The sequence below is a fragment of the Micropterus salmoides genome, unplaced genomic scaffold (genome assembly GCF_014851395.1).
Source record: "Micropterus salmoides isolate LMB-PRFRI ecotype aquatic unplaced genomic scaffold, ASM1485139v1 Ms_hic_scaffold_7, whole genome shotgun sequence".
NCBI lineage: Eukaryota > Metazoa > Chordata > Actinopteri > Centrarchiformes > Centrarchidae > Micropterus > Micropterus salmoides.
Genome location: NW_024044459.1, coordinates 35,772,860 through 35,799,377, shown reverse-complemented (window position 1 = coordinate 35,799,377; position 26,518 = coordinate 35,772,860). Strand labels below are relative to the sequence as shown.

At 42.0% G+C, this 26,518-nt stretch overlaps 1 protein-coding gene across 5 annotated transcripts in view; it reads left to right on the top strand.

Annotated features, from left to right (window-relative positions):
* The window catches only part of LOC119891566 (nuclear factor 7, brain-like), a 51,466-nt gene that overhangs the window by 9,110 nt on the left and 15,838 nt on the right, over window positions 1–26,518 (top strand). For 4 of the 5 annotated variants that reach the window (XM_038703319.1, XM_038703317.1, XM_038703316.1 and 1 more), the window contains one exon: window positions 191–460. Coding sequence is in view for 1 of the 5 variants with exons in the window: in XM_038703318.1 (XP_038559246.1) it covers window positions 493–1,920 (1,428 nt within the window). In the remaining 4 variants the exon portion in view is untranslated. Of the gene's footprint in view, window positions 1–190; window positions 2,317–26,518 lie in introns of those variants that run through there. The other variant, XM_038703318.1, reaches the window with a different exon arrangement.

Genomic DNA, 26,518 nt, shown 5'->3' with positions numbered 1-26,518 from the left:
AGACCTCTGACATGTATAGCAATTGTAAGTCGCTTTGGATAAAAGAGTCAGCTAAATTAATAAATGCATTTCAACTGGATTCAATGAACACAGTTTTGCATTTTTTGAGCATTTTAATAATTTTTTTAGTGAAAGAAAATTACAGACAATTTTTTTACCCAATTTTCGTTTTGTGTTTGTCTTCCTACAGACACCTGTACATGGAAACTGTCCTGTACTGACTCTGACAGACATCCTGACTGCGCCATCTGCTGGTGAGAAGATGACATGGCAACACTTCCTGCTGTTCATTCAGCCCGTGACAGAGGAGAGATCATAGACTGAGAGTGTGATAGTTCAACTGACAGTAGATTTGGACATTGTTGAACAGAGCTGAGACGCCATCACAGGGTGAGAGATCTCTGCTGGAAAACACACGTTTGGAGTATTTGAAACAATCAAGGGAAGAGACGTTCACTCGGTGAGTCTGTGGAAAAATAACTTCAGTATCAAATGGCTGAGAAAATAACTCTTGTTGAAAGTTACCTGAACTGCCACGTGTGTTCAGAGACTTTCAGAGATCCTGTGTCTCTGAGCTGCAACCACAGCTTCTGTTCAAGCTGCCTGCAGAAATTCTGGGAACAAGCTGGAAACAAAAACTGTCCCATTTGTAAAAGAAAATCATCAAAGGGTTATCCAGATTTGAACTTTCCACTGAAGGAACTGGCTGACTCCTTTGCTGGGAGACAGAAAGCTGGATCATCTGAGAAAGAAAAAGGAGAGAAGAAGGTGGAGGAGGTGTGTAGTAAACATAAAGAAGAGCCTAGATTGTTCTGTGAGGACGAGCAGAGAGCTGTGTGTCCTGTCTGTGAGTTTTCTCTCCACCAGAGTCACAAGGTGGTTCCTGTAGAACAAGCAGTCCGGGACCTGAAGGAGCAGCTGAAATCTGACTTAGAGTCTCTGCAGGACAAGAGGGACAAATACAAACAAGTGGAGGAAACATACAATGAAGTGATTCAACAGTCCAAGAAGCAGCTGTTGTCCACAGAGAGGCAGATCAGAGCAGAGTTCAACAAGCTCCACCAGTTCCTGAAAGAGGAAGAGGAGTCCAGACTGGCAGCTCTGAGGGAGGAAGAGGAGCAGAAGAGGAAGACTGTGAGCAGAGAGATGAAGAAGATTCAGGAGCAGATCTCCTCTCTGTCAGACAGGATCTCTGCTGTTGAAGAAGAGCTGCAGAAACCCAGCGTGCCATTCCTCAGCAGTTATAAAGCCACTCAGACCAGAGCCAGAGTCCAGCGCTCACTGTCAGATCCACAGCTGCTCTCAGGAGCGCTGATAGATGTGGCCAAACACCTGGGCAACCTGTCCTTCAGAGTCTGGGAGAAGATGAAGGACAAGGTCCACTTCAGTCCTGTCATTCTGGACCCAAACACTGCAAACTGCTGGCTCTATCTGTCTGATGATCTGACCAGTGTGAGACATGGAGACACAAAGCAGCAGCTTCCTGACAATCCAGAGAGATTCACTTACTTTGCAGAAGTTCTGGGCTCTGAGGGCTTCAGCTCAGGGAAACACAGCTGGGAGGTGGAGGTGGGAGACCATCCTGACTGGACTGTAGGTTTGGCTAAAGAGTCAGTTGACAGGAAGGGAGAGAGATTTCCCTCACCAAAATATGGATTCTGGTGTTTATCGTATCGCAGAGGAAAATACACTGATGTTGTTGGTAAGACTGTCGGAGTGAAGAAGAGTCTCCAGAGGATCAGAGTCCAGCTGGACTATGACAAGAGGAAGGTGTCCTTCTACAACCCTGAAGACATGACTCACATCTACACTCACAGAGACACTTTCACTGAGAAACTCTTCCCATATTTTTATATTGGTTCAGCTGGTGATGCTGAAACCTCTGATATCAAAATCTGTCACACTGAGATTTCTCTGTGACGTTCAGGAATGTAAGTTTATTGTTCCAACTTTTACTTTCAGACTGTTTGAGGTTAATTAAACTCTCACAATATAACATGTCAAGTATCCACTATACCAACACGTTGCTTCCTGTTGTGGGATTCTTTAACCTTTTTATAATCATCAGTAGTTTCTGGGTTCGGTCTGAAGAGTTATTTCAGTCTTGATGATGTAATTTCAGTTTGTAAACACTTTACTCTCAGAGAATCAAAATGTTTTCTGGCTCTGATTGAATTTGAACTTTTGTTGTCTAAATAAACATCATGTAATCTGTTACTTTTGTTTTTGTGTGCGCTCCAGGAAGTGTAACTGCTAAAAGAATACTAGTAAATGCAGATCTACAGAAACAAACTGATAAAAAGTCACAACACCCAACTTGATTCTGGTCATTATTTTCTCTCAGTCTGCTCGTCTCCCTGCTACACTGACTCACTCACCTGTCAGCAGCATTTCCTGCCTGGGACTTATATCCCTGGCTCTTTACCTTGTGCCTGCCTGGTGAAGTCTGTCGTTCTTTGTTTACCTGACTGATTTCATGACTCCTGCCAATTTTTAGACAAGTTAAAAAAACATCTTACTGCCTGGTCTGTTGTTTTTGCTTTTGGGTCCAAACCTGCCTTTACTGACTTATTGTTACTTGTTGAAAATGAAAAATAGATTGTTTTTGGAATTGTTTCTGTAAATCTTGAGATGGCTGCCGCCGAATGTGTGAAAATAACCGATATGTTTGCTACCGGGGCTGCAGTAGCTTCAGCATCAGCTGCAGTACCCGACACTATGCAGCCACTGGCACTTGAAGGAGTAAAGGAGAGGCGTGGCCACTGTCAGGCAGAGGAGGAGGTGTGTGACAGCGGAGCAGAGTGGCAGGGCCGAGGCACAGAGAGGAGGAGACTGGAGGTGAATGGGAAAGCATGGAGTAGCTCGACCTGTAGGGAGGGAGCAGGGAGGTGGGGTCATAGGTGTCATTTACTCTGGGGATGCTGGGGATGTGTCTCCACCTCGTTTTGAAACCATTTGGTAAAAGGTTTTTAAAAAACAGCAACAAGAAATCTTAAATAACAAATAAAAATGCTTTGACAAAGGTTTATTTGCACAATTAGAAAATATGCAATGAAGTGTAAATACAGAAGAAACAGATCTGCCTTTTTCAAAAAGGCTACAAAAGCAAGCTAATGATTACTGCATTATATTATATTATATTTACATATTCTGATTTGTCACCGGCCTCCTGAATTTTGTTTCCCTTGATATAAATAAACAGTGGGAGATGGGGAATCAAAGGAGTAAAATAAGCAAAGGTGGGAGACCTGCCTGTTTTAATTTTCTATTTAACTTTTAAAACTTTTTTATATTTCCCTGTGGCTTTTATGTTTTATGTAAAGCACTTTGAATTACCTTGTTGAAATGTGCTATACAAATAAACTTGCCTTGCCTTCTAATGGATTAGTTTTAGTCGATGAAAACTGAAGAGATAGTTTCTTTGTCTTTGAATGATGAGAGAGTTCAGAGATACAGTTTGAGATAGTTTTAGGGAACTGCTTTTCTTTGTCAGAAACAAATTAGTACAGACAGAGGCCCAGAGTCCTAGACTTTGAAAACTCCTTTCTTAGACTTTATGATTTGTGGTTTTCAGTTTTTTTTAATTTCTTTTGGACCTTTTTTTTTCAAATGACCTGCCTTTTCTCCGGGCCTGCTAGCGCTTCAGCAGCTAGCTCCCTGGCTGCTTCCCCACCGGCCTGCTTAACACACTCAGCCCGCTAACTGCCAGTCGGGCTGACTCCAGTTCAGTCTCCTGTGTTTTTTGTTAACTGTGTAATGAAATCAGCCCAATCTGTTAGCTCTTCACCAACTAACCTGTCAGCTGGTCCCTCAGCTGTGAAGTCTCAGTAGGAGACTTGGATCTCGCCGCCCTCATGCCACTGTGCAGTCCTGCCCTACCGAGTCAGCACAGAGCAGCTCTTCACCCTCTAAATCACCACTGCTCAGCTCCAAGTCATCGCTGCTGATCGACCCTTCATCCTCATCGCTGCCCTGCTCATTGTCCACTTCAGTTGAAGGTTTATACATTGTTAAAGCGTTACTGAACACTTTTTCCTGAACCAGTATTGTGTTACCAGAAAATAATTCTAAGCTCAAACTCAGCACCACAGACCTTTAGGGCTATTTGGTCAAGACGTGCAGATGGACAGACGTGCATCGGTTGAAACTACCAATCATAATGGAAAAGCAGATACTTAACAAGCTTACGTACTAACTGCCAGCACCTAGGTGACCTATACAACACAGGCCAACTCCACGTAGCTCTTCAGTCCCATCCTCTCCTTCAGGGCTCTCCAGTGGGTGGAAGCCATCCCCAGTTTCACTGTCTGGGGGCTACTCACCCACCGACCACAAGATTGATCCCCGGAAACGTTCCCAACACACAGAATAGAAAATACAGGCAGAGGGCAGGCTCTCTGTGGATCCAGACACTGCCACGCACTTTAATGGGTCAGAAGTGATGATTAAGGGGGATTATTTCTGTATGATTAGATGCATTGCATTATTTTAAATCTGCCATTAAAGTAAACATTCATAGATTAGATATAGATTAAATTCAGTCAGAGTATCACGTCAACTAATAAGAAATGCAGACAGCATGTTTAATATATTACTTTTCATGATTTTTGCAAACAAAGCAGTAGTTGTATGTTAACAGGCCACTTTCCCAGCAGCACAGTTATAACCAAGTTTCACATTATATCCACACTAAACTGACAAATCTAAAAAATGACCTTAGATAACTTCTGTTATGATTTGGCGCTCTATAAAAACCAGTGAACGTATTGAGTTTTCAGCACTGTCTGATGGTTTTGGATGGAGGGTTATGGAGGGAATTTCTTTTCACAGACCCAGAAGTGTGAATTGGAACATGCTTCATCGTTCCAGCTGTTCTCTTCATCATAGTACTTTATTTCCAAACAGTTTTCACCGCTTCCACCGTTAGGCTCCCCAGAATACCAGTACCTGAAATTAAAAAAAAGCTTTTATCAGTGAACAAAAGCCAAAAAGCACCAGGTAGTGATTTAATTTGATTGTAAACATGCGTGAACCTTGTGGTCATTGGAGTCCCATCCACCCATTTCCATGTCCCCTCCGTCTCTGAGTCGGTCAGGCCAATCCACATGTCCTTGTTAAACTGTCTTATAAAAGTCTTGTTTAAAAAACAACAACATTATAAGAAATTAAACTGATGTATTGATGTATCCGCCACTTCAGTGACCTTCATTCAATAGTTCTGCTCTTTATTCTACATGTGGTTGTGGTCGCTCTAACACACAGATTCATGCACAAACACACACACACACACACACACACCTGTTCTTCGATGTTGTTGATAATCATCAGGTCTGCACCTTTTTGAAGACAATCATTTCTACTTTCTTGCCAGGTTTTCCTCTGTGAAGAAATGTGATAGCATCCATCTCGGAAAAACTGCCATCCTTGTTGAGTGAATGAAAAACACAAAGTACTTTAAAATATCATATTATCACATATAACGAACAAGAATTTAAAAAAGGCTTCAGCTACAAAACCAAGGTGCCAAGGTGGTATCTATCTTAGAAATATGTATGAATGAAAGCTCACAGGCTGAATATTGGGTCACTTTTATTACTAACAATCTCATCATCATAAGTCCCATTATTCAACATGTTCATCATGTCTTTCTCAGCCAGGGTTTTGCAACTGGCCTCAGTATCTGAAAGATAATTCCCATTGTGTATTGAGTTTAAACCTGCAGTGTGGAACTTTTGTCTTCCCCTTTTGACAGTGAGAGTAATTACACAACTATGTTGACTGCTGCTGATGTAATGGCTCTGCCATCCTGAGTTGCTGCTGTCACTACGGTTGCTTCCCTCTTCAGCTCTGGCAAACCAATCATTGCTGGTTGGCATAAAACACATCACCACTGGTTCACCAGTGCTGGAATCTCGCCACAGACACCAGGTTTAAAAACTCTGGTGTACAGCAGCTTTACCTAGCGGTGATTGGCTTAATCAGCATTGTGTGAACTCGAATAAAACGGACTTCATTTATATGTAAAAGTCCCGCACTGCGGGGGGGGTGTTTCCTCCACTTAATCTAATACAGTATCATTAGCTTTCTTGTAACAGTGATCACTAGTGGTCCTGTTATGATTTGTGTTTGGCTCTCATCCTCCCTTATTTTAAAGAAACTGCAAGTGCAGATTATGATATGGCCCTGTATGTTACCATGTTTATTAAGTGATCTACTCACTGATGAAAACAGACAAATGCATATTTAGCAGTCAGAGCAGATATTTATCATAACTTGTTGTATTCACGGCTGCCAGTTCCACCTTATGGTCTTAAAATCATGTGATGTCACTGAAGCTGGAGCAATAATGCAGATATCAAAACAAAGTCATAATCAGTTTAGTTTCTGTCTGATCAAACTAAAGCATCTAATTACATTAATACAGTGAGTGCACCTTTGCCACCACTCAAAACCACGAACAGTAGATCATCAAATCAATCCCTAAAATCCCTGGATCTGTCATATTTAACATCTGTAAAATTTCCATGCCTGTCAACCCTCCCGTTTTTCCTGGGATTCTCCCGCTGTCCTCCTGTTTAAATATTTTCCCGTGAATCTCCCATAAAAGTGGCACATGGCACCAGAGCAGCGTCAAAAATGCCCAAATACAGTTGAAATGGACCAATATTCACTGGTACGCAGTACCTGCGCGTCTACATTTTACTATTTTTCTTGCGTACCGGCACTTCTCACAAGCTGCCGGTACTTTTATTGGCACTCTCCACTGGCAGAAACGGAGTAGGGAGTGCTTTTTTTAAATCCAAGCGTGTGTATAAAGCTTCTTATCAATGAGACTTTTTGTGAACTGACCAATCTCAACTTGGGTGGGGTGGGAAATTAATAAGGTTGACGTGGTGCTACCTACAGTATATGAGTGTTACATTACTTTCAAAATATTGAACTCGTTCTGAATGAATGATTATAATTGACAAGTTAACATTAACAAATGAGAGACTTGCACAAGGATTTAGTGAATTAGAACAACGTACCATAATGAAACTACAGTAACTAGAATTAGTATTTTACTACTGGTAAGCTATATAGAATACTATTATATGAAATTATATTGAATACACTACTATTAGCCCTACCAAGACAGAAAACAGTTTTATTTGTGAATCAGTTTAATTGTTGAATAATGAATAAAATGGTGTTGAAATGTAACAAACAGGCCTACTAAACAATCTGTAGGCAGACATTAGCCATATAAAGCATAACCTGTAAATATAGTATTATATTAAGTTTTTATTTTCCTTTTATTATCAGGGGGTGGTGATAATGAAGTGGATAAGACATGCCTTTGGTGTGAGAGACGTGGATTCGATTTCCACTGTAACACATCCACCAATGTGTCTGTGAGCAAGACACTTAACCCCTGGTTGCTCTGGAGGTGTGCGACCTCTGAAATATATATTGCAATTGTAAAGTTTAATTTATTCTCCTACGCACGAAGCCATGCATACATACTTGTGCGTCGGTGTCTCCATCGTTCTGCAAGTACACCACTAAATGCTAGTCGGCAGTAGCGCTACAGCGTCCACTTAGCTGACTTTTGCCGGCCGAGCAGGCTAACTCCGGTTTAGCCCACTGCTAACGTGAATGGGGGTAAAATTGTATACGTGCAGCTGGTATAGCCTTTTCAAAGGTTATCGACCGAATGGATCACATTCTGATAGTGAAACGAGTCATTTTGCTCGGGTTGTGACGGTCAAATATATTGATCCACTGCGTTACAGCCGCTGTTTTGGTCGCTAGTAAAGTCACTTCAAAGCAGAGGCATTGCGAGGCTTCCCAGCCGACCAATCACAGTTCTTACGGTCCGCGTCGCCTCTACGTGTAGTTACATTTTTGAGGAGGTGCACGTCAGGCTACGCAGTAGGTGATGCCGTAGGGTAGGGGGCTACGCAGAGGCTACGCCATCAATTTGACGCAGGAGTACAAATTGCACATAAGTCTCTTTGGATAAAAGCGTCATCTAAATGACTAAATGTGAATTTTATCTAATATTGTACTAATACACTTATTTATACTCCCCCAGGTGGAAAATGCCTCTTTGGTAGCCTTCACATTGTCAAGGTGCCACCAATTACTTGAATCCCCCGAGCCTCAACCTTCCTTCCTGGTATTACTTGGTATTGGATTGGAGAGGAATTAAATGGTATTGCATATCGCTATTGCCTAGTGCTCATTCACTGTGTGTACCAAAGTCTAAATCTAAGCAATATGTGGACCTTTCCCTTATTTTCAAATGTCAGTTGACAGGTATGGACAGGGATGGTCATGACTGTTGTCAGCCTTATTTACGCTTTCATGTGACAAATGATCAACTCATCGTGAACACAGAGAATCTTCATTGTGGTTTCTGTATGCTCTGCCTGACTCCGGGCAGCTGATTGCTTTGTCTTGTGCGGCACTGGTGGTGGTGTTGCCAACAAAAGAGTTGCGGACTGACCTCAATTATGACATGTCTGAAGGATCTGTCTGTCAATTTCTTTTCATATCATCACTATTCAGCTCTTATAAACGCCATTACTAACTTTTCTGCAATTAGCTTATACCAGCCGACAATATCAGCTTGCCAATAAATCAGTCGGGCTCTAAGTTTATGTGGCCAGCTTTAATTAGTGTTTATCGTAACATAATAGCTAGTTAGATTCGAATTGCAGTTAGTTAACGTAAGTCACACTTCGCTAGCTAACATAACCAAATGTCAGTTGGCCTACATTTATCTCAAATGAATTACAGTTACTGACATTCACTGCATGAAAAGTTTATCTTTGGTTATTTGATTTTGAAGTTAGCACCTTGTTGCAACCGTATTGGTACATCTGATTACAATGAATGGTAGAAGCTCAGTTACATAAAATGGCAAGGTCGTATGTAACAAGATTGTTCCTTGGTTAATTCAGTCATTACACACAGTTGTTTGACAGTGTGCATCACTGGCAGGTTATAAGAACAGCAGTAAAAATAAATTATTAGCTAATTACTTCAAATATTCATCTGCTTATATTGACTGAGAATGACTTTAACACAGTCTCTAAACATAAATAAATATATAGTGAAATTCTGAATTTAAATATAACTTTGAGTCATTAGGTTAAGGTCAGCCAGAATTAAGAAAGAAATATTTACCTTGAAGTTGTCTCTGAAGATCATTTCTCTATTTGGTCATGTCTCCAACTCTTTTATTTAGCTGGTCTCTTTCTATAGTCAGGTTGTTGTAACTGGTCTGTAACTGGTCTCTTTCTTTAGTCAGGTTGTTGTAACTGGTCTGTAACTGGTCTCTTTCTTTAGTCAGGTTGTTGTAACTGGTCTGTAACAGGACCATCTCCATTTCCCACTCAGACTTGCCTTTGATATCTGTTTGGCACATGAACAATAAATGAACAAATGAGTTAAACAACATCACCTTCTTAGTGCTTCATCAGCATGCTAACACAGTATGGTGTGGCGATGGTGCAGTGGATAAGAAACATGCCTTTGGTGTGAGAGACCAAGGTTTCGAATACACTGTGAGACACCAATGTGTCCCTGAGCAAGACACCCTAGTTGCTCCAAAGGTGTGCGACGTCTGACATACAATTTGCAGCAATTGTAAGTCACTTTGGATAAAAGCGTCAGCTAAATGAATATAAGTAAATAAATGTAAATGTACTCACACAGAATTATGAGTCCAACCAGGAGGAGAAGACACAGCAGACCTAGAAACACTGCAGCAGCTCTGCAGGAACTCTTTTTTACTCTTTTATCTACACCACCTGAAATTAGGAGAGGTCTTCCATTATGTTTTCATTTTAAATAAATAAGATTAAATCAAGCTTTGCTTGTCTTTGCTTCATACACAATAGATAACAACCATTGCAAGTGTAGTGTATCAACCAGCGTTTTTAAAATTATTTTATGCCAGAAGGAAGAATCCAGCATCTCTCTCTTTGTCTCCCCTGAGAGAAGGTGAGATGAGTTATTTCACCCCATATATCTGGAACAAAATCCCAGAAAAGTGCAGGTCTGCTGAAACTGTCAGTTCTTTTAAATCAAGACTTATGACTTTTCTTTTTACCACTGCCTTTAATTAAATCAAATTTAAGGCTGTTGATTAATGTCGTGCACTACACTGTGACTTTTACTGTCCTGTTTCACCCTGTTTTTAATGTATTTTATCCTGTTTTATTTTATTTTTCACCCTTTTAAAAATTATATTTTAAAAGAAAGTATTAAGCTTTTTGGCTTTTTCCCTCTGCGTTATATACCTTTTTTGTGCATGTTAATAGGTTTGCAAAGTGAAAAAGCCTGAAGTCCAGCCCAAAGAGAGTTCCCGTCTCCCACAGAAAACACTGCTCTGAATTGCCTGAAAACAGCTCGTTTGTAGTCCTGCCTTTTCTTCCGCTTTGCTGTGACGTCATAGTAAAATGCGCCTCAAATAACGCTCACCAAGAGGCTACTCCGACACGCCCTCAAAAACACCGGTGGAAAAACATTGAGCTGCAGCACACACCTCTTCTCTCCCTTCCAAACCCCCCTCTGACAAGAAGATGCACAACTTATCTACAAAGGACTTGGTCTCTTCAGCGGGTGGAAGGCTCCGAAGGTAGTTGTCTACATAAAATGACTCCTCTAGGGCCTGCCCTATGTCCTCCTTTCCATTTATGTGGACCTGCACGTTTTTCTGCAATGCAAATGTTGCACAGCAGGGGCTGCTAGTAGTCCCAAACCACAGGGCCTGCCACTGGTAGACATCTGGTGGTTTGTCTCTTTTCAGGTGCCTCAAACAAATCTCACAAGGGCTTGGTCCTCAGATAGAAGGCATACCTGGTGAAACATTGCCTTTATGTCTCTGCTCACCACCACAGCATATTGTCGAAATCGTAGAATGACACTAAGGAGAGATGGCCCAAGCGTTGGACCCGGCAGCAGCTGGTCATTGAGGGAGAGCCCTTGGTAGGAGAATGAGCAATAAAACACCAGCTGATGTTTCCCATTATGTTCGACAAGGTGATGAGGAATGAACCACAACTCACGTGTCTTTGCTGCTTCCTCAATACTGATCTTTCTGATACACCCATCATCGAGTAGTTTCTGTATCTGATCCTCATAGAGGTTGGCCTTAAAAGGATCCTTCAGCAACCGTTTTTCTGTACTCTGAAGAGTTGGCATCACCGTTTCAACTGTTGTTTTCAGTAAAGGGTCTCCCTTGATGCGGGGTAAGGGTGTTGCATACCTAATTGTGCCTCCAACCTTCGCGTAGTGCCCGCCTCTAGAAGACTGATAGCGTCCTGATCTTGAAGGGAGCGAGTTACCAGCTTCTCATTCCTGAATGGCAGAACATCAACCTGCCAAAGGCGCTCCACACGTTGATAGATGTCATCTGTGTTCGATCTGCTAGAAGTGAAGTAGCGGCGACCTGATGTGGAGCAAGGCTATCTACTCCTTGAAGTGTCCAGCTAAGCTCTGTGAGAACTGCTACTGGTTCACTATTAGGGTTAATGCAAACTGGTTCCTTCCCCACGATCAGATGAGTGTTGTCTGATCCAATGAGGAGAAGCAGCTGAACCTTATCAAAGGGCTGTATTGGTATCCCCCTAAGATGGCAGTAGCGTTTCTGCAAAAGGGGCATTGGATAGGACTGATCTGCAAGAACAAGCTGGCTGGCTGTAAAGGCATTGCGAATGAAGTGCCTTTTTTCTGGATGTATGGTGGATGATACATGGAAGTCAACCGAGGCACCATTGATGTGAGCTATATCGTGACGGATTGTCCGCAGTGCCATAGACTCGGCCTGACCTACCAGGCCAAGTTGATGTGTTGCTTTGGCAAGTATGATGGTACACTCAGCGCCATCATCCAGTAAGCGTAGGTGTGTAGAGACTAACGCTATTCCTTATTATTACAGAAACAACCTTCAGATAAACTCCTGCACTGTTTTGTAAGGGAGAGGGCGGTCCTCTCAAATGGAGTAATGAGGTACACCCCTGGACTCTCTCAGCAATGACGTGCAAGACTCGTAGATGAACTTCTTGACATTCACTGCAAGCCTTTTTGAGTGTACAAGCATCAGGTCCAGGATTGGTGCGACCACACTTAACAACATCTCTTTCTCTCTGCGATCCATGTCTCTATCTGATCAGTTGTCTGGGTGATAATGATAAGGCACTGTGAAAGGTAATGGTCAGTTCCCTTACAGTAAAGACAGAGTTTTGCTGCTTTCTTTGATTTTGGATTGGATTGTGGTCGTAACACAGTCTCTTCTGCAGGGTTAGCCCTTCCGTGATAGATTGTCACAGGCAGTTGGCTCTTTGACTTGAGCTCATTAAAAGGTTTGCCACCTTTTCCTGTCTGTGATTTCTCAGATAGGTTCTGTTGGGTCATTTTGGATGATAAACGTTCGATAAAACTGTCCCTCAAATATTTAGGAAGCTTACTGAAGAGTCTATCCACATGACCAGTTGAAGTAAGCTCCAGTCCATTCGGGCCCACCAACGAAGTAAGCATTCCTACTAGAAGGTCGACTCAGAGGGCAAAGTTCTGGAACGCCTTGGAATCTCCTGCCTTGATGTCAGGGGAATTGTGCAAGCTGGTGAGATTGTCCATATTGTCGCTGTAATGCTTGCATAGCAACTGATTATGGCTGAGGGGGGTGACAACAAGCCTGAGCGATTAGGCATGCCTCTTCTAATACCAGGTGTTCCATAAGGACTCAATATTTATAATGTTCAGACAGTTCAGTTTGTGGAGTCAACAAACAGTCGAGCGCCATCTTGAAGAAACTGTGTTGGTGCAAGCTGCCTCAGTTTCGATGTAGACGGTGGTGCGGATGTATAGCTGGCGGCGCTCCTGATGATAGGCAACGATGTAGGGGCGTGAATAGACATTGATGTTGCGCTGTGTAGTTGTGAGCTTTGGGGGAGATTGAAGAACGACTCGTTAGGTTACTGCACTGCCATCTCGGTTTCCCTCTGACAAAGGATGTCGCAGCCTCAGAGCGGTAATGAGTAGATTAGAGAGAGAGTAGCTGATTCCAATTCCTCTACCTCATAATTCTGACACTGTATCAGACCTCCTGGATGACTGAGCATCTTATGAAGCTGGTCATGTGTTGTAGAGAGCCTCTGTTGCCTACTACATGACCGCAACTCCGGGCTGCTGGCACTAAGAGGTTTAGACATTGTCAAAGATTGTGGCATGGTCACCTGATAATCGTACAGGTGAGATGGAAGGTGTCGACTCCGTCTCTGAGCTACTGTTGTTTTTAGGGCTGCTGTTGCACCCTGTTCTGCCATACTGTAACCACTGCAGGTGAAGAGCTCCGGCTCGAAGGACCAATATTGAAGAACAAACCCATGGTAGGGGCAGGGATTTTGGGTTCCTTTGTCTTTAATGCCTTAGGTACACAGTGACATAAACTTGAACAGTCATATGGTCTCTGGAATTATAAATCAACAAATAAGGAGGAATCAGTACACCTCAAGCACTGAGTATAAATGTCTAGCCATAACATATTATCAACTTAAAGATATTAGCATCTACTTGCATGAGTAATAACATTGACATAAAGATATCACTATATCTAGGCTAGCATTAGCAGTTTAGCATTAGCAATAACATTGTGACATCATAATCATTTATATAATGATAAATGTTCTACAGCCAAACCTGAACGAACAACATGACATGGTACTCATGCTAGGCAACAATAATATAACGTGTAACCAGCTTACATTTGGGCATTCACACACATGCTGTTTAGTGCAGATTTAAAATAATCAAGCAACTACTACTGATCACTAGTAAAGAATTGTGCAATTGGGGGGTGGGGGACGGGACTGAATGAATGATGGGGCCAGTCAGCAATCTGGTCTTCTAGCCTCCCTATGACCTCCTTCACCTTTCCCCCTTTGGTCATGTCTCACAACATACACCCTTAGGACCCTGGGGGGCCGGCAGCCTGCAGGGCGTTTGGGGGGTGGGGCTGCTTCATTGCGGCCTCGCACTTCTTCCTCCCTCACTGCCTGCCCCTCAATTTTAATTACACATTAGACACAGAGGGCTTGGGGGGTGGGAGGGGCACGATGGGAGGCTCCACTACCTGACAGTTGTGGGGTGCCTGTGTCACAACTACCCTCCAATTTTAGTTGCACCTTAGTTACCACACACCTTATCTTTACTCCACCATACAACACTTCACAATCCATGACATGCAGGGCTAGGCCCCTGTCCGGAGATGAGATCGGCCTCGGGGGCTGCTGTCACTGCCTGCACTGTAGGGAGGGATGCCTCTGGCTGGGCTGGGGGACCGTTGGCTCCTGGTTCTCCCGCGTTATCGCTCCCTGGCGGCAGGGAGCTTCCCGGCACGGCTTTCTGCTGTTCTTCCTTGGGGCGGGGTACAGCTTCCCCCGGGACATGCGGTCTGGGGTCCTTTGCGCTTTGGGGGGTCGCAGGGTGTCCTGGCTTCTGGGGGTGGGGGTCTCTGCGCGGGTTGATCCGATTGCGGTTTGGTGGGCTGCGGTGGGATTGTGGGGCGATTGTCGATGCATCTTGATGCATTATGCTTTTTCCCTGGGCAGGGTCTCTGGATGGCTGCTGGGCGTTTAGTTTGTGCATTGAGTCCGGGGGAGGCTTTTCCTCATTGGCTTGGAGGGACTTGTTTGCTTCCCTGTTTTGCTTCGTTGGCCTCGGATCCGTGCTTCCCCATTTCTCTGTCGGCCAGTTGTTGGACCCCTCTGGATAGTGAGATATATAGTAATTTTCAGGATGTGCAGTGTGGGTGCGGGGCAGGGCTGGGCTCCGGTTTGTTCTGGGTTTGTGCCTGGAGTTCTCGGCCCTTGACGGGTGGGTGGGTTGTTGATGGCATGCAGCTGAGCCAGTTGATTTTGCCTCGTTGCTGGTTTGGCTGGTGTTGCACGGCGGCCGGGGGGCGTGCTGGGCATGGGGGATGTCGCTCGTCACTTGTGCATTGGTGTTGATGATTGGCGGTGGGGGGGGGGCACTAGTCTATGTTGTGTGCGCGCTGCGATCGGTCCGGGCGCTGCTCTTCCGCGGGTTACGCTTTTTGCGTTCCGTCGGCATTACGTTGTCAACTGGCATTTGGGTCGGGGTCTTCTGCGTTTGCATCGCGGTGCATCTGGGAGTCTTTGTTTTTTTTTTGATTTGATTTATTCTTTTTCTTTCTTTCACCCCTATTGGCTACTGGGGTTCTTGCCTGCCTGTTACAGTCGTGGCGTCCCTCTCTCACTAACAACTACATTCTTTAACAGGCTTATGCGCACACACATGTACACACACACACATACAGACACATTCACCCACACGCACACAGACACACACAGACACAAACAAACTTAGGTTGTCCCTGGTAGAATTATTCCTGATGCTTTTCTTTCAGTTACTTATTTAAGTTAATTATTATTCCAGCTCTCGTGGCTGTGTTGTGTTGCTTATTTAGTGTGTGTGACTGTTTCTTGTTTTCATTTTTCTCTTAGTTGTGTTACTATGTCAGCTGTTTATTGCTGCTGTTCGGCTGGTTGTCTTTTACTATTATTATTATTTTTATTGTTTGTTTTTGTTTGTGTTTGTTTGTTTGTTGTTGTTTTTCTCCTCCCCATTCCCCCCTCTCTGTTCTATTGCAGGTTTTGTTGCTTTCTGCAATTGGTGTTTCCCACAGCTTTTCCCTTTTGTCCCCACCTTCCATCCCCCTTCTCTTACAGGTGTTGTCCTTTCTGTGCTATCTGTTTGTGCCCCCCCATCCCCGTGTCTGCCCCCCTGTCCGGCCCGGTGACAAGTCAATACATAATTAAAAAAATAATAAAACAGACAAAGGAGTATTTTAATACTCTCTTGTTAAAGTAAAATCTGTCTGGCACAATATGGTATCCAGGTCATCATACTCTATACCAGGCTGCTGGGCAGGACAGGTTTAAAAAAAAAAAAAGAATTGTGCAATTATTAAGCCATACCTAAGGACTCCTTGGGCGAGCGTAAATTCAGATGGTGCCCCCAGATGAGTGCTTATGATATAATATTTTATCACTTTATGTCCGTGGTAATAGCAAAGGTATGTTTTTATAAACTTTACTGTTTCTTTTAATAAGAATAAATTGATAATAGAGGCCCGTTGTTGCCGATGGATTATGTGTTTGGTAGGCGTATGTCTAATGTCTTTGTTTATATTTGGAAAACAGACTGTAGCCTATAATCAACATGACTTACTGCTGAGTTATATAGACATGATCTCTTTTGTAATTATACTTATGACTCTGCATTATTTTACTTGCTGTGTACCAACCAATCCAGTCCTTTTTACCTGTTAAAATACCTTTAAGTGGCCAATACAACTAATAAAATGCAGTATTTTACTTGCCAGCATCTACCCTGAAAAGTGTTGATTTCATTAATAAGAGTTATATTTAGAGGTGCTCCAATCAGGATCTTTTGATACCAATCAAAACTAGAGTCAAAACTAAACAAGGAGAAGCAGCGTTCAGTTATTATGCTCCGTATATCTGGAATAAACTCCCAGAAAACTGCAGGTCTGCTGAAACTGTCAGTTCTTTTAAATTAAGACTTAAACTTTTCTTACCATTGCTTTAAATTAAATATTTACATGTGAGAAATGAGTCGGTTATTGAGTGAAAAGATAATGAGAGTGAGATTGAACAGAGTGAAGGAAGTGGTCTTAAATCTCGCGCCCGAGTCATTTGCAGGAACCTCTGTCCACCTGTAAACGCGCAGGTGGGTCCAGAGTATAACTGGATCAAAGTGGCCTGCAGACAGACATGTCCTGGTTTCTCTGTAGTGTCCGAGGGTTTTTGGAGTTTCAGTGGACCCAAAGATTGCTATGGACCCAAGTACAGACTAGCTAGAGAGAGTAGATTAATTGTAATTCTCTGTTTATTCTCTTTTCAAAATTTTTTGCACCCGTCAGCCTGTTTTTATTTTCCAATTAACTATTTTAACCCTGACTGTACACTGCACTGTAACCTTTACTGTCCTGTTTATTATTATTATTATTGTTGTTGTTGTGAAATCAACCAGACTCACTCAAAAAGGGAAAGAAGGTCAGATGGTGTCAAAAGAGGGGGGGAAGTTTTCCTCCCCTAGAGTTGACCTTTTCACATGCAAAAACCAGAGACATCGCCTGGTGTTTGGTAAGGACCGGCAGAGACTCAATCAGACAATGCATCGCTCAAGGATTGTGTATTCAAAGAGCCTTAAGTGAACCTCTCTAGCCGTAAAGGTGTCACTAGAGACTTTTAGCAGGACAGCAAAAGGGGCTGCAAGACCCCTCTCTCTCTGCAGGTCACCTCTGGACATCACAAGAACCACCACTCCCTTCTCTCTGTAGCTGATGTGCAAATGTGATAAGCTAGGAATGCAGAAGAGAAGACCCTAACAACCCCTGTTTTTCTCGAACCAACAAAGGTTCAATTATAAACTGTGTTTGTTCTGTTTAAATAATAACCTTGCTAAGTGAGCAGTGGCGTTTGCCCCCGTTGTTATCCTTTTAGTGATGTTTGAAAACTAGCAGAACCATAAGAAAGTAATCTTGAAGAGTTCCCTAACCTCTTTTTGTTTTGTCTTAATTCCTCCTTGTTATTCCCTAGCAATCACTGTCTGTGTAGTATTAACCAATGCTTTAGTTAAATGTTTCATATACAATTTCCTACTAAAATATCAATTGATACGCCTGTGTGTATCACCAGCCTCTCAGTTAAAGTGGTAAATCTCACAGTGGAATGTCTACTGTTTTCTCGTGTTACCCGAGCTCCACCAAGGGGACAGGAAAGGTATAACACGCAAGTGTCTAAAACTCGGCTTACACTGACAATGAGCGCTAAGTACCTATCACCATGTAATTGTACAAACAAAATTTTTGCTGCCACGCTTACATCTAAATTGTCTCTTGAGTTAAAACCGGTAACCATCAAGTTTACACAGAGAACATGTAGTCAAGCTTTGTTACGTTTTTTTTTTATATATAACCATTATAACATTCAATCCTATAGTGTTTAGTCTTATTTTGCTTGTCTTTATCCGAATGTTTTTTTCAAGTATGTCGATATTGTGGAGAGAGAGATTAAATGGAAATACGTGCAACGTATATATTTTCTTTATCCCACGAGAAAGAAAGAAACACTTTTAGGGTGACTCCCCCCAGAAACCCGCTCCCAAATTGACGTCACCACGTTCTAAAGGAGGCAGATAAAAGGCCTTGTTGTCTTTTGTCTCACTCTCTCTTCTTCTAAAAAACTCTCTTGAAACTAAACGTAATTACGCTTTCGTTAACTTCCTTTACTTTTGAGATTCCGATCTTTTTTTTCCCCGTTTCGTACTTTAAATTTCCTTCAGATGAGCTGAGAAAGCTACTGCCCTTGAATCTCCTATTTTCTTAGCGGGAGATTTGATTTTGTTTTGAGCTGCCTGGGTTGAAACTTTCCCCAGACTTGTTTTATCTCAGCAACATGAAATAGCCTATATTCCCGGGGCCTTGCGAACCTACGCCAAATGTATGAGTTTATTTGATTTTGTTGTTTGGACCACAAACTCAGAAGCCGTTCATTTACAAGCCCGGGGCTGACGGCCCGTTTTCCCGTAAAGGACTCCAGAACAGACCCACCGGTTCGAACTCAACTCGAGACGCCACTGGGGTTTCTGGCCAGGACCACCTCCATAAGTCAACCGACAGTGAGCCTTTGCTGCAGGGGAATTGCGACAAAAGTAAGGCAAAACAAACTACACTCTGTGACTCGTTGGTGTTCTCTAGTTGGCCCTCATCTACAGTTAATAAACCCCTAGATTATTCAAACTAAATCTGCAACGTAATTTCGACCATTCGTTCCCTCATCCTGGTAGAATTCTCCAACCCGATCTCACTCCCAAGTCGTCACATATGGACGCTTGGTCAAGAGCCATAATCGTCAGTTTGTGACGCACTAGGGATCCCTTTGACGTCATAGTTCGACGTATTGAGGGAAGCCCTGTGGTGTCAGTTTTTGATGGTAAAGGCAAGTATGATATTTAAGAGAAAAGACGAAGTAAGGAGGTGATTGGGGTGGATAGAGGGCCAGAACCCGGACCTTGAAGCAGGAGAACAGGGTTTGTGTCCCGTGCGAAACAAAACATTAAATGTTTTTATTTAGGCGAGTGAGGTAAATTGACATTAACGTTAGTTAACTTAAGTCTTAATTGACATACATAGCTATTTTAACCCAAACCATGATCTTTTCCTAACCTTAACCAAGTAGTTTTGTTGCCTAAACCCAACCAAGTACTTTCTGTGCCTAAACCTAACAAAACTGCAACGTTTCACGACTTTAATTATGCGCGTTTCAACATGGCGATGTATCGAAACGTTACGTTTTATCTTGAAAGTGTAACCGGATATTGCATATTTATTGTTGCTAAGCGTTGCTAACTTGACTGTGGATCCCTAAACATCAATAATTGATGCAAAAGGGCTACCCAAGTCTTTAAAAAGCGACGACAAAGGGCCTTGACCATGCGTCAGACATTTGACGAGTAGGGAGTGAGACTGTGTTGAATTCTCTCCCTCTACAATATAAACTGAAATTCCATCGAGCCTAACATACTCTGTTCATTGCCTTCTGGTTTTCATGTTGACTGTTGTCCCTGTAATATAATAATAATCCTTATTTAAAGAGCACTTTTCAAAAACAAGTTACAAAGTGCTTTAACAAGTGTAAAGAATAATACAAAAAAGATAAGAGCATGAAAATTTAATATAAAATTAGTAAAATACAATAAAATAAAAGGGATAAAATAAAGTCAAATAAGATCGGGAAAAGCTCTCCTATAAAAGTATGTTTTAAGAAGGGACTTAAAAGAGTTCACCGACTCAGCCGACCTGATTTCCTCGGGCAGGCTGTTCCAGAGCCTCAGGGCCCTGACAGAAAACGCTCTGTCCCCTTTAGTTTTCAGTCGAGACTCTGGAACAGACAACAGACCTCTGCCCGAGGATCTCAAGGTATGTGCTGGTGCGTATGGGACTAAAAGGTCAGAAATATAACAAGGCGAGAGGCCATGAAGAGCTTTAAAAGTGATCAATAGAATTTTAAAGTCAATTCTAAAACATACTGGGAGCCAGTGTAATGAAGCTAAAATAGGAGTAATGTGGTCATATTTCTTTGTTCTGGTTAAAAGCCTGGCAGCTGAGTTCTGGACAGTCTGGAGTCGATCAATAGATTTTTGGGTTAAACAGGTGAAAAGGCTGTTGCAATAATCCAGGCGTGATGAGATGAAGGCGTGTAAAATGGTCTCGGTGTCCTTAAAAGTTAACATAGATCGAATTTTAGCTATATTTCTAAGTTGATAAAAACATGATTGAACAAGCTTTGTGGTGTGCTGCTTGAAATTTAAATTACTATCAAACCAAACACCAAGGTTCTTTGCCACAGGCTTAATGTGATTTACTAGGGAACCAGCAGATGGCAGTATTTGATTTGCCATCTGCTGGGACCCGATGACCAGGATTTCTGTTTTGTCTGAGTTCAGCTGGAGGAAATTATTTGACATCCATTTTTTAACTTCACAAAGGCAGTTGTTAAGTGAACTCAGCATTCCAGGGTCTGTGGATCTGACGGGCAAGTATATTTGTGTGTCATCAGCATAAATATGAAAAGAAATGCCATGTTTATGGATAATATGTCCAAGGGGAAGCAGATACAAGGAAAACAAAATGGGTCCTAAGACAGACCCCTGAGGCACACCATATTTAACTGAATGAAGAGACATAGTTGTTTACAGACACGCAAAACTTCCTATTTGACAGGTAGGATGAAAACCATTCTAGAGCAGTACCAGAGATCCCCACCCAGTGCCTCAGTCTGTCTAACATGATGTTGTGATCAATGGTGTCAAAAGCAGCGCTAAGGTCCAGGAGTACCAGGACTGAGCACATACCTTCATCAGCAGACATTAAAAGGTCATTGGTGACTTTAAGCAGGGCAGTCTCAGTGCTGTGGTACTTCCTAAAACCAGACTGAAACTTTTCAAATAATTTGTTATTTTCCAGCACAGTGAGCAGCTGTTTGGACACAATTCTTTCTAAAATCTTTGCAGTAAAAGGCAGTTTTGAAATTGGTCTAAAATTATGTGGGAGGGAGGGATCTAAACCAGGTTTCTTTAAAAGTGGGTTCATGCAAGCCGTTTTAAAATAATCAGGGACACAACCAGTAGATAGGGAGCTGTTGAAAACAGAGATCAAATGGGGCCCAACAGAATCTATTACTTTCAGTAAAAATTTTGTAGGTATTACATCAAGTGGGCTGGAGGACACTCTCATTTGTGATACTGTTTTTAAAAGCTCAAACAAGTCGATGGGATAAAACTGGTTAAAACTATCTTGTTGCTGGTGAGGAACCTCTGAGTAAGAGGCCACGGGGGTAATAGAGGCTCTGATTGACACCACCTTATTGGTAAAATAAGATAAAAACAGTTCACAGTCATCATTACTTCCAGCTGAGGCACAAGGAGGGGTTGGGTTTACCAGCTGATCCACAGTCTTAAACAGAAACCTGGGATTGTGTTTATGTGTAGTAATGAGTTCAGAAAAATAGTGTGTTCTCGCATCCTTAACCATTTTATTGTAGTTAATTAATAAATCCTTCAGACTGAGGTAATGGACTTGGAGACTGGATTTTTTCCATCTGCGCTCTGCTTTCCTGCATTCCCTTTTTAGGCTGCGAATGCTGTCATTTATCCAGGGTTGCTTACTAGCTTTAGACGTAGGCCTAACCTTTAGAGGAGCAGTAATATTTAGTGACGACAAGCAGATATGATTGAAGTGATCGACCAGATTGTTGGTGTTGGAATCAGACAGGTGTTGGCTTTGGCTCTGAAAGAATGCGCAAAACTTTGAAACACTCTGTTCATTAAAGATGCGACAACACACGGAGCTTGGTGAGGCGGCATGAGTAACAGGCGAATCGCAGCTAAAAACAATACATCTGTGGTCAGATATGGTCATGTCCACTAATTCCACAGAGGAAATGCTGACACCCAGGGTAAAAACCAAGTCCAGTGTATGACCACGGTTATGTGTTTGCCCTTTGACATGTTGTTTGAAGTTAAAAGAAGTGGCTATATTTAAAAAGTCAGTTGCTTTAACATTGTTGGGGTCATCAACATGAATATTAAAATCGCCACAAAGAACAATTCTGTCATAATTTAAAACCAGAGTAGATAAAAATTCAGGAAGTTCTGATAAAAATCCTCCAGGCGGTTTTGGGGGGCGATAAATTATAACAAATATGATAGGTTGCAGCCCTCCAACTTTAAGAGTGAGAACTTCAAAGGAGCTAAATTCATCACAGCGTACTTGATGACATTTAAAATTTTTCCTATACACGCTCACTAGCCCACCACCACGACCACTGACCCTCGGTTGACTAAAGCAATCATATTGAGGCGGACACAGTTCAGCTAGCTGGCTATAGTCATTCATTTGCAACCAGGATTCAGTTAAAAACATAAAATCTAGATTTGCAGACAAGATAAAATCATTTAAGATAAAAGTCTTACTTGAAAGTGATCTCACATTGAAGAGAGCCATTTTAAATGAGTTTGTTCTTGGTGCTGGAGTTGGTGCAGTTGTCCTAATCCTTAAGAGATTACTAATATTTCTGTGTGGGATGTGCACATTTCGGTTTACTGGTCTATGCGTGATGATGACAGGAATAGAAGTCTGTGGAACAGCGCCGGGAGCAGACGGCTTTACATGCCAGCAGGTGGAGACAGTTGTTTGTGGCAGTGAGGCAGAGATCTGTTCAGTGAGCGGTGGTGTGTCCAGGTGTGCTGCATGAATGATTAGTCATTCACGTAAGTCATGTGTGGACCGCACCACATGCTGTATGTGCGCAGCTAACATTTCTGTAATTATCAGGCTATACTCATATAACCACCTTTACCCCACTGTTGTACTCCCTTTGTTAGTTAATAAAATTCACCTTGGGCACAGTGATATTGTGTGTGTTGTTAAAAATCCAGAGTCCCTGTACATAGAACTCACCCTCAGATTTGAGACTGACTGATTGACTAAAGTTTACGATTTCAGAATAACTGAACCATTAACAACTAATGAATTACCAGAAATCTGTGTAATTATCAGGCTATACTCAAGGACCTAAAGCCTTGGGCGGACAAGCAAATCTTTTGGTGCTGCTCCTAGTTTCGAGGCATGAATTAATATTCCCGGAAATATTAATTTTCATAACTGTATTAAAATTATACGTAGCTTTAGACCTGCTACATTATTTTTTAATCCTGTTTTTATTTTCTTTTTCACCCAAATTATATTTTAATGTGTATTTTTTCCATTTCCCTATGTTGCCTATATGTTGTAAATGATGATGTAAATCACTTTGAATTGCCTTGTTGGAGACTTGTTGACTTACAGTAATACGCTGTCATTAATTGCATTGCACATTACATGGTTGTGCTCTTTTGGCTTAAGTGAAAAACAGGTAAGAATTCCTTATAGCAAGGCAGTTTTATAAGCAGCAGGTGATACGACAACAGGCTCTCGACTCGTCACATATTGACGCTTGGTCAAAGTGTTGGTAATGATAACTTGCTTGTTTTAGTTCCTCTTTTGCTGTTCTGCTTATATCTATCAAAAACCTAGCTCTAACTGGTGACAGCCAGCTTATCAGCAGTCGTTTAAACAACCAGACCCCCACCCCGTTACCATAGCAAACTACACATCATCAGGTGATATGAGATTGTTCACTGAAGACATTTGGGTTTAAGATCATAAGATGAGTATGAGACAAGAGTTCAGAATTTCAGCTTTTATCTCGTGGTATTCACATCTAGATGTGTTAAACAACTCAGGACAAACCACCCTTTGTTTGATCCCACCCATTTTTCAAGTGAGCAAAACTAGTGGAACACGTTTTCATCCTTGGCACCTATAAAGACTATAAAGACTTCTGCTAAAGAGGATAAACCAACATGAAGACCAGAGGGCTTTCTATGGGAGAAAAGCAAGCCATTGTCAAGCTGAGAAAAGAAAGAAAATCAACCAGAGCCATTGGACAAACACTGGGCAGAGCAAGCACAACTTCGAATGTCCTGAAAAAAAAAGAAACTACTGGTGTACTGAGCAACAGACGTCCAACAGGTCGGCCAAGGAAAACAACAGTAGTTGATGACAGAAATATGGTGAGAGCTGTGAAGAAAACCCCCAAAACATCACCAACGACCTCCACAGTGCAGGGTGAAGGTTTCACAATCCACTGTTGGAAGAAGACTCAGAGAGCAGAAACATAGCAGCAAGAATCAGAAGGCCAGATTGAAATTTGCAAAGAAGTACAGAGATGAGCCACAAAGGTTGTGGAACACAATCTGATGGACTGAAGAGACCGAGATTAATCTCTACCAAAGTGTGGAGAAAGAAAGGAACTGCTTATGATCCGAAGCATCCAAGCTCATCTGTGAAGCATGGTGGAGGTGATGTCATGGTTTGGGCTGCTTCTGGATCAGGCTCATTAATATTTATTGATGATGTAACTGATGATGGTCGCAGCAGAATGAATTCAGAAGTGGACAGAAACATTTTGTCTGCCAGTTTACAGAGAAATGCATTGAAACTAATGGGGAGGAAGTTTATCATGCAGCAGGACAATGAGCCAAAGCACACTGGCAACAAAACAAAGGACTTCATCAGGGGAAAAAGTGGAAGGTCATAGACTGGCCAAGTTAATCAGCTGAACTTAACCCAATACAGCTGCATTTCACCTCCTTAAGAGGAGACTGAAAGGAGAAGCACCCCGAAACAAACAGGAACTGAAAGAAGCTGTGGTAAAAGCTGTGGTAAAAGCTGTAGTAAAAGCCTGGAATAGCATCACAAATGAAGAATGCAACAGTTTGGTGATGTCGATGGGTCGCAGGCTTGAGGCAGTTATTGCAAACAAGGGTTATGCAACCAAATATTAAACGTTATTTTTTTCCATTACTTTTGCTCACCTAAGAATGCTGTGGTCTAATACAAACGGTGATATGTCCTGAGTTGTTTAACACTTCTAGATGTGAATACCAGGAAATGAGAGCTGAAATTCTGAACTCTTGTCCCATATTCATCTTTTGATCTGTTCTATTCTATATTTGTGTGTGCTGATGAGTAAATAATATTCACATATTTGCATGAACCTGCTGTCATCATGCTATTATAGTGTGTACAGGTTAACCTGTTTGCATGTGTTCATTACCTGAGAGTGCAGGTCCAGTTTTCTTTAGCTGAGTCTGGATCGTGTCTTCATTTGCATAAATATTTTCTGAACAATTTACTCGTCTCTTCTTTTTACCAGGATTTCCTGATGGTTTCTCTACGTTAACATAGATATCCAGTTGATCCATAATGTTCAGCTGACAGTTTGGTTTGCTTCTTAAATGCCCTTTCGGCCTTTAGTCACACTCACAGGGAGGGGCTTTCCACTTTGGTTAGAGCTCTGGGTTTCATTTTCTTATGTGACGTTGAATATTATGAGCAGTTTGGTAGGGACATTGAAATACATTTTCCTAAAACTGTGTTTAAAAACAGAAGGAATGCTTGATGTTCTGATCCCTTTTTGCTGAAATTCAGTATCAGGTGGCTGTTGGAAAAGAGTAGGACACCAAAGTTATTAACTCAGTATATTTCTGTTAATTAATACATTTTTATACATCTTGCTATTTTATAGATCCTGAACTAACCTTATTCTCTAATTTTACCAGAGAAAAGTCAAATTATTTCAAATCCTTGTATACTCATGTGCACGCTTAGCTCAGTCGGTACTGTGCGTGACAACTGTTAGGAAGTTTGTAAGATTGAGTCCAACTAGCTGTGGATTTTTCTTCTCCCTTGTTAAACAAATTGATATAAGGACACTTTTGCACAACAAAGCAAGTGCTGCAGTGTGTGCGTTTGATCCGCATTTATAATAAACCTATGGACGCTTACTTTCAATAAACTCGTCATGAAGCACTGCTGCAAAAGAACTTTCTCAAGCTTTTATTTAGGAGGCACAATTACTTAAGAGGAAGTGATTATGTGAGGATCTCTGTATTAGCTGTTACCACTGACTTCAGTGGAGGTGATGCACAGAGGGACAAGGTGATGATGACTCCGGTCATCTTGATGAGGATGAAGGAGCAGCAGGAGAAGCAGCAGGAGGATGAGGAGGCAAACAAAACAGTGACAGGTACAGGGCGGTGTACATAGGCAATCATATTATGCATAGATAGAATTAGAAAATTGATTACTTTAGTCATATTTATTACTTATATTCTTCTCATGCTTATGTAGCTGTACAATCAGTAAAAGCAGAGTCTGACTCAGGCTTGCCTGACCTGGTCTTGTTCAATGCAGAGCTGCCGCCCACAATTGCTGAATTTCAGTCCCACACCACCCTTTTATTTACATATACATTGAGAAATATAGAAACACATATGTAACCGATATTTAACATTTAATGTATGTGACTGG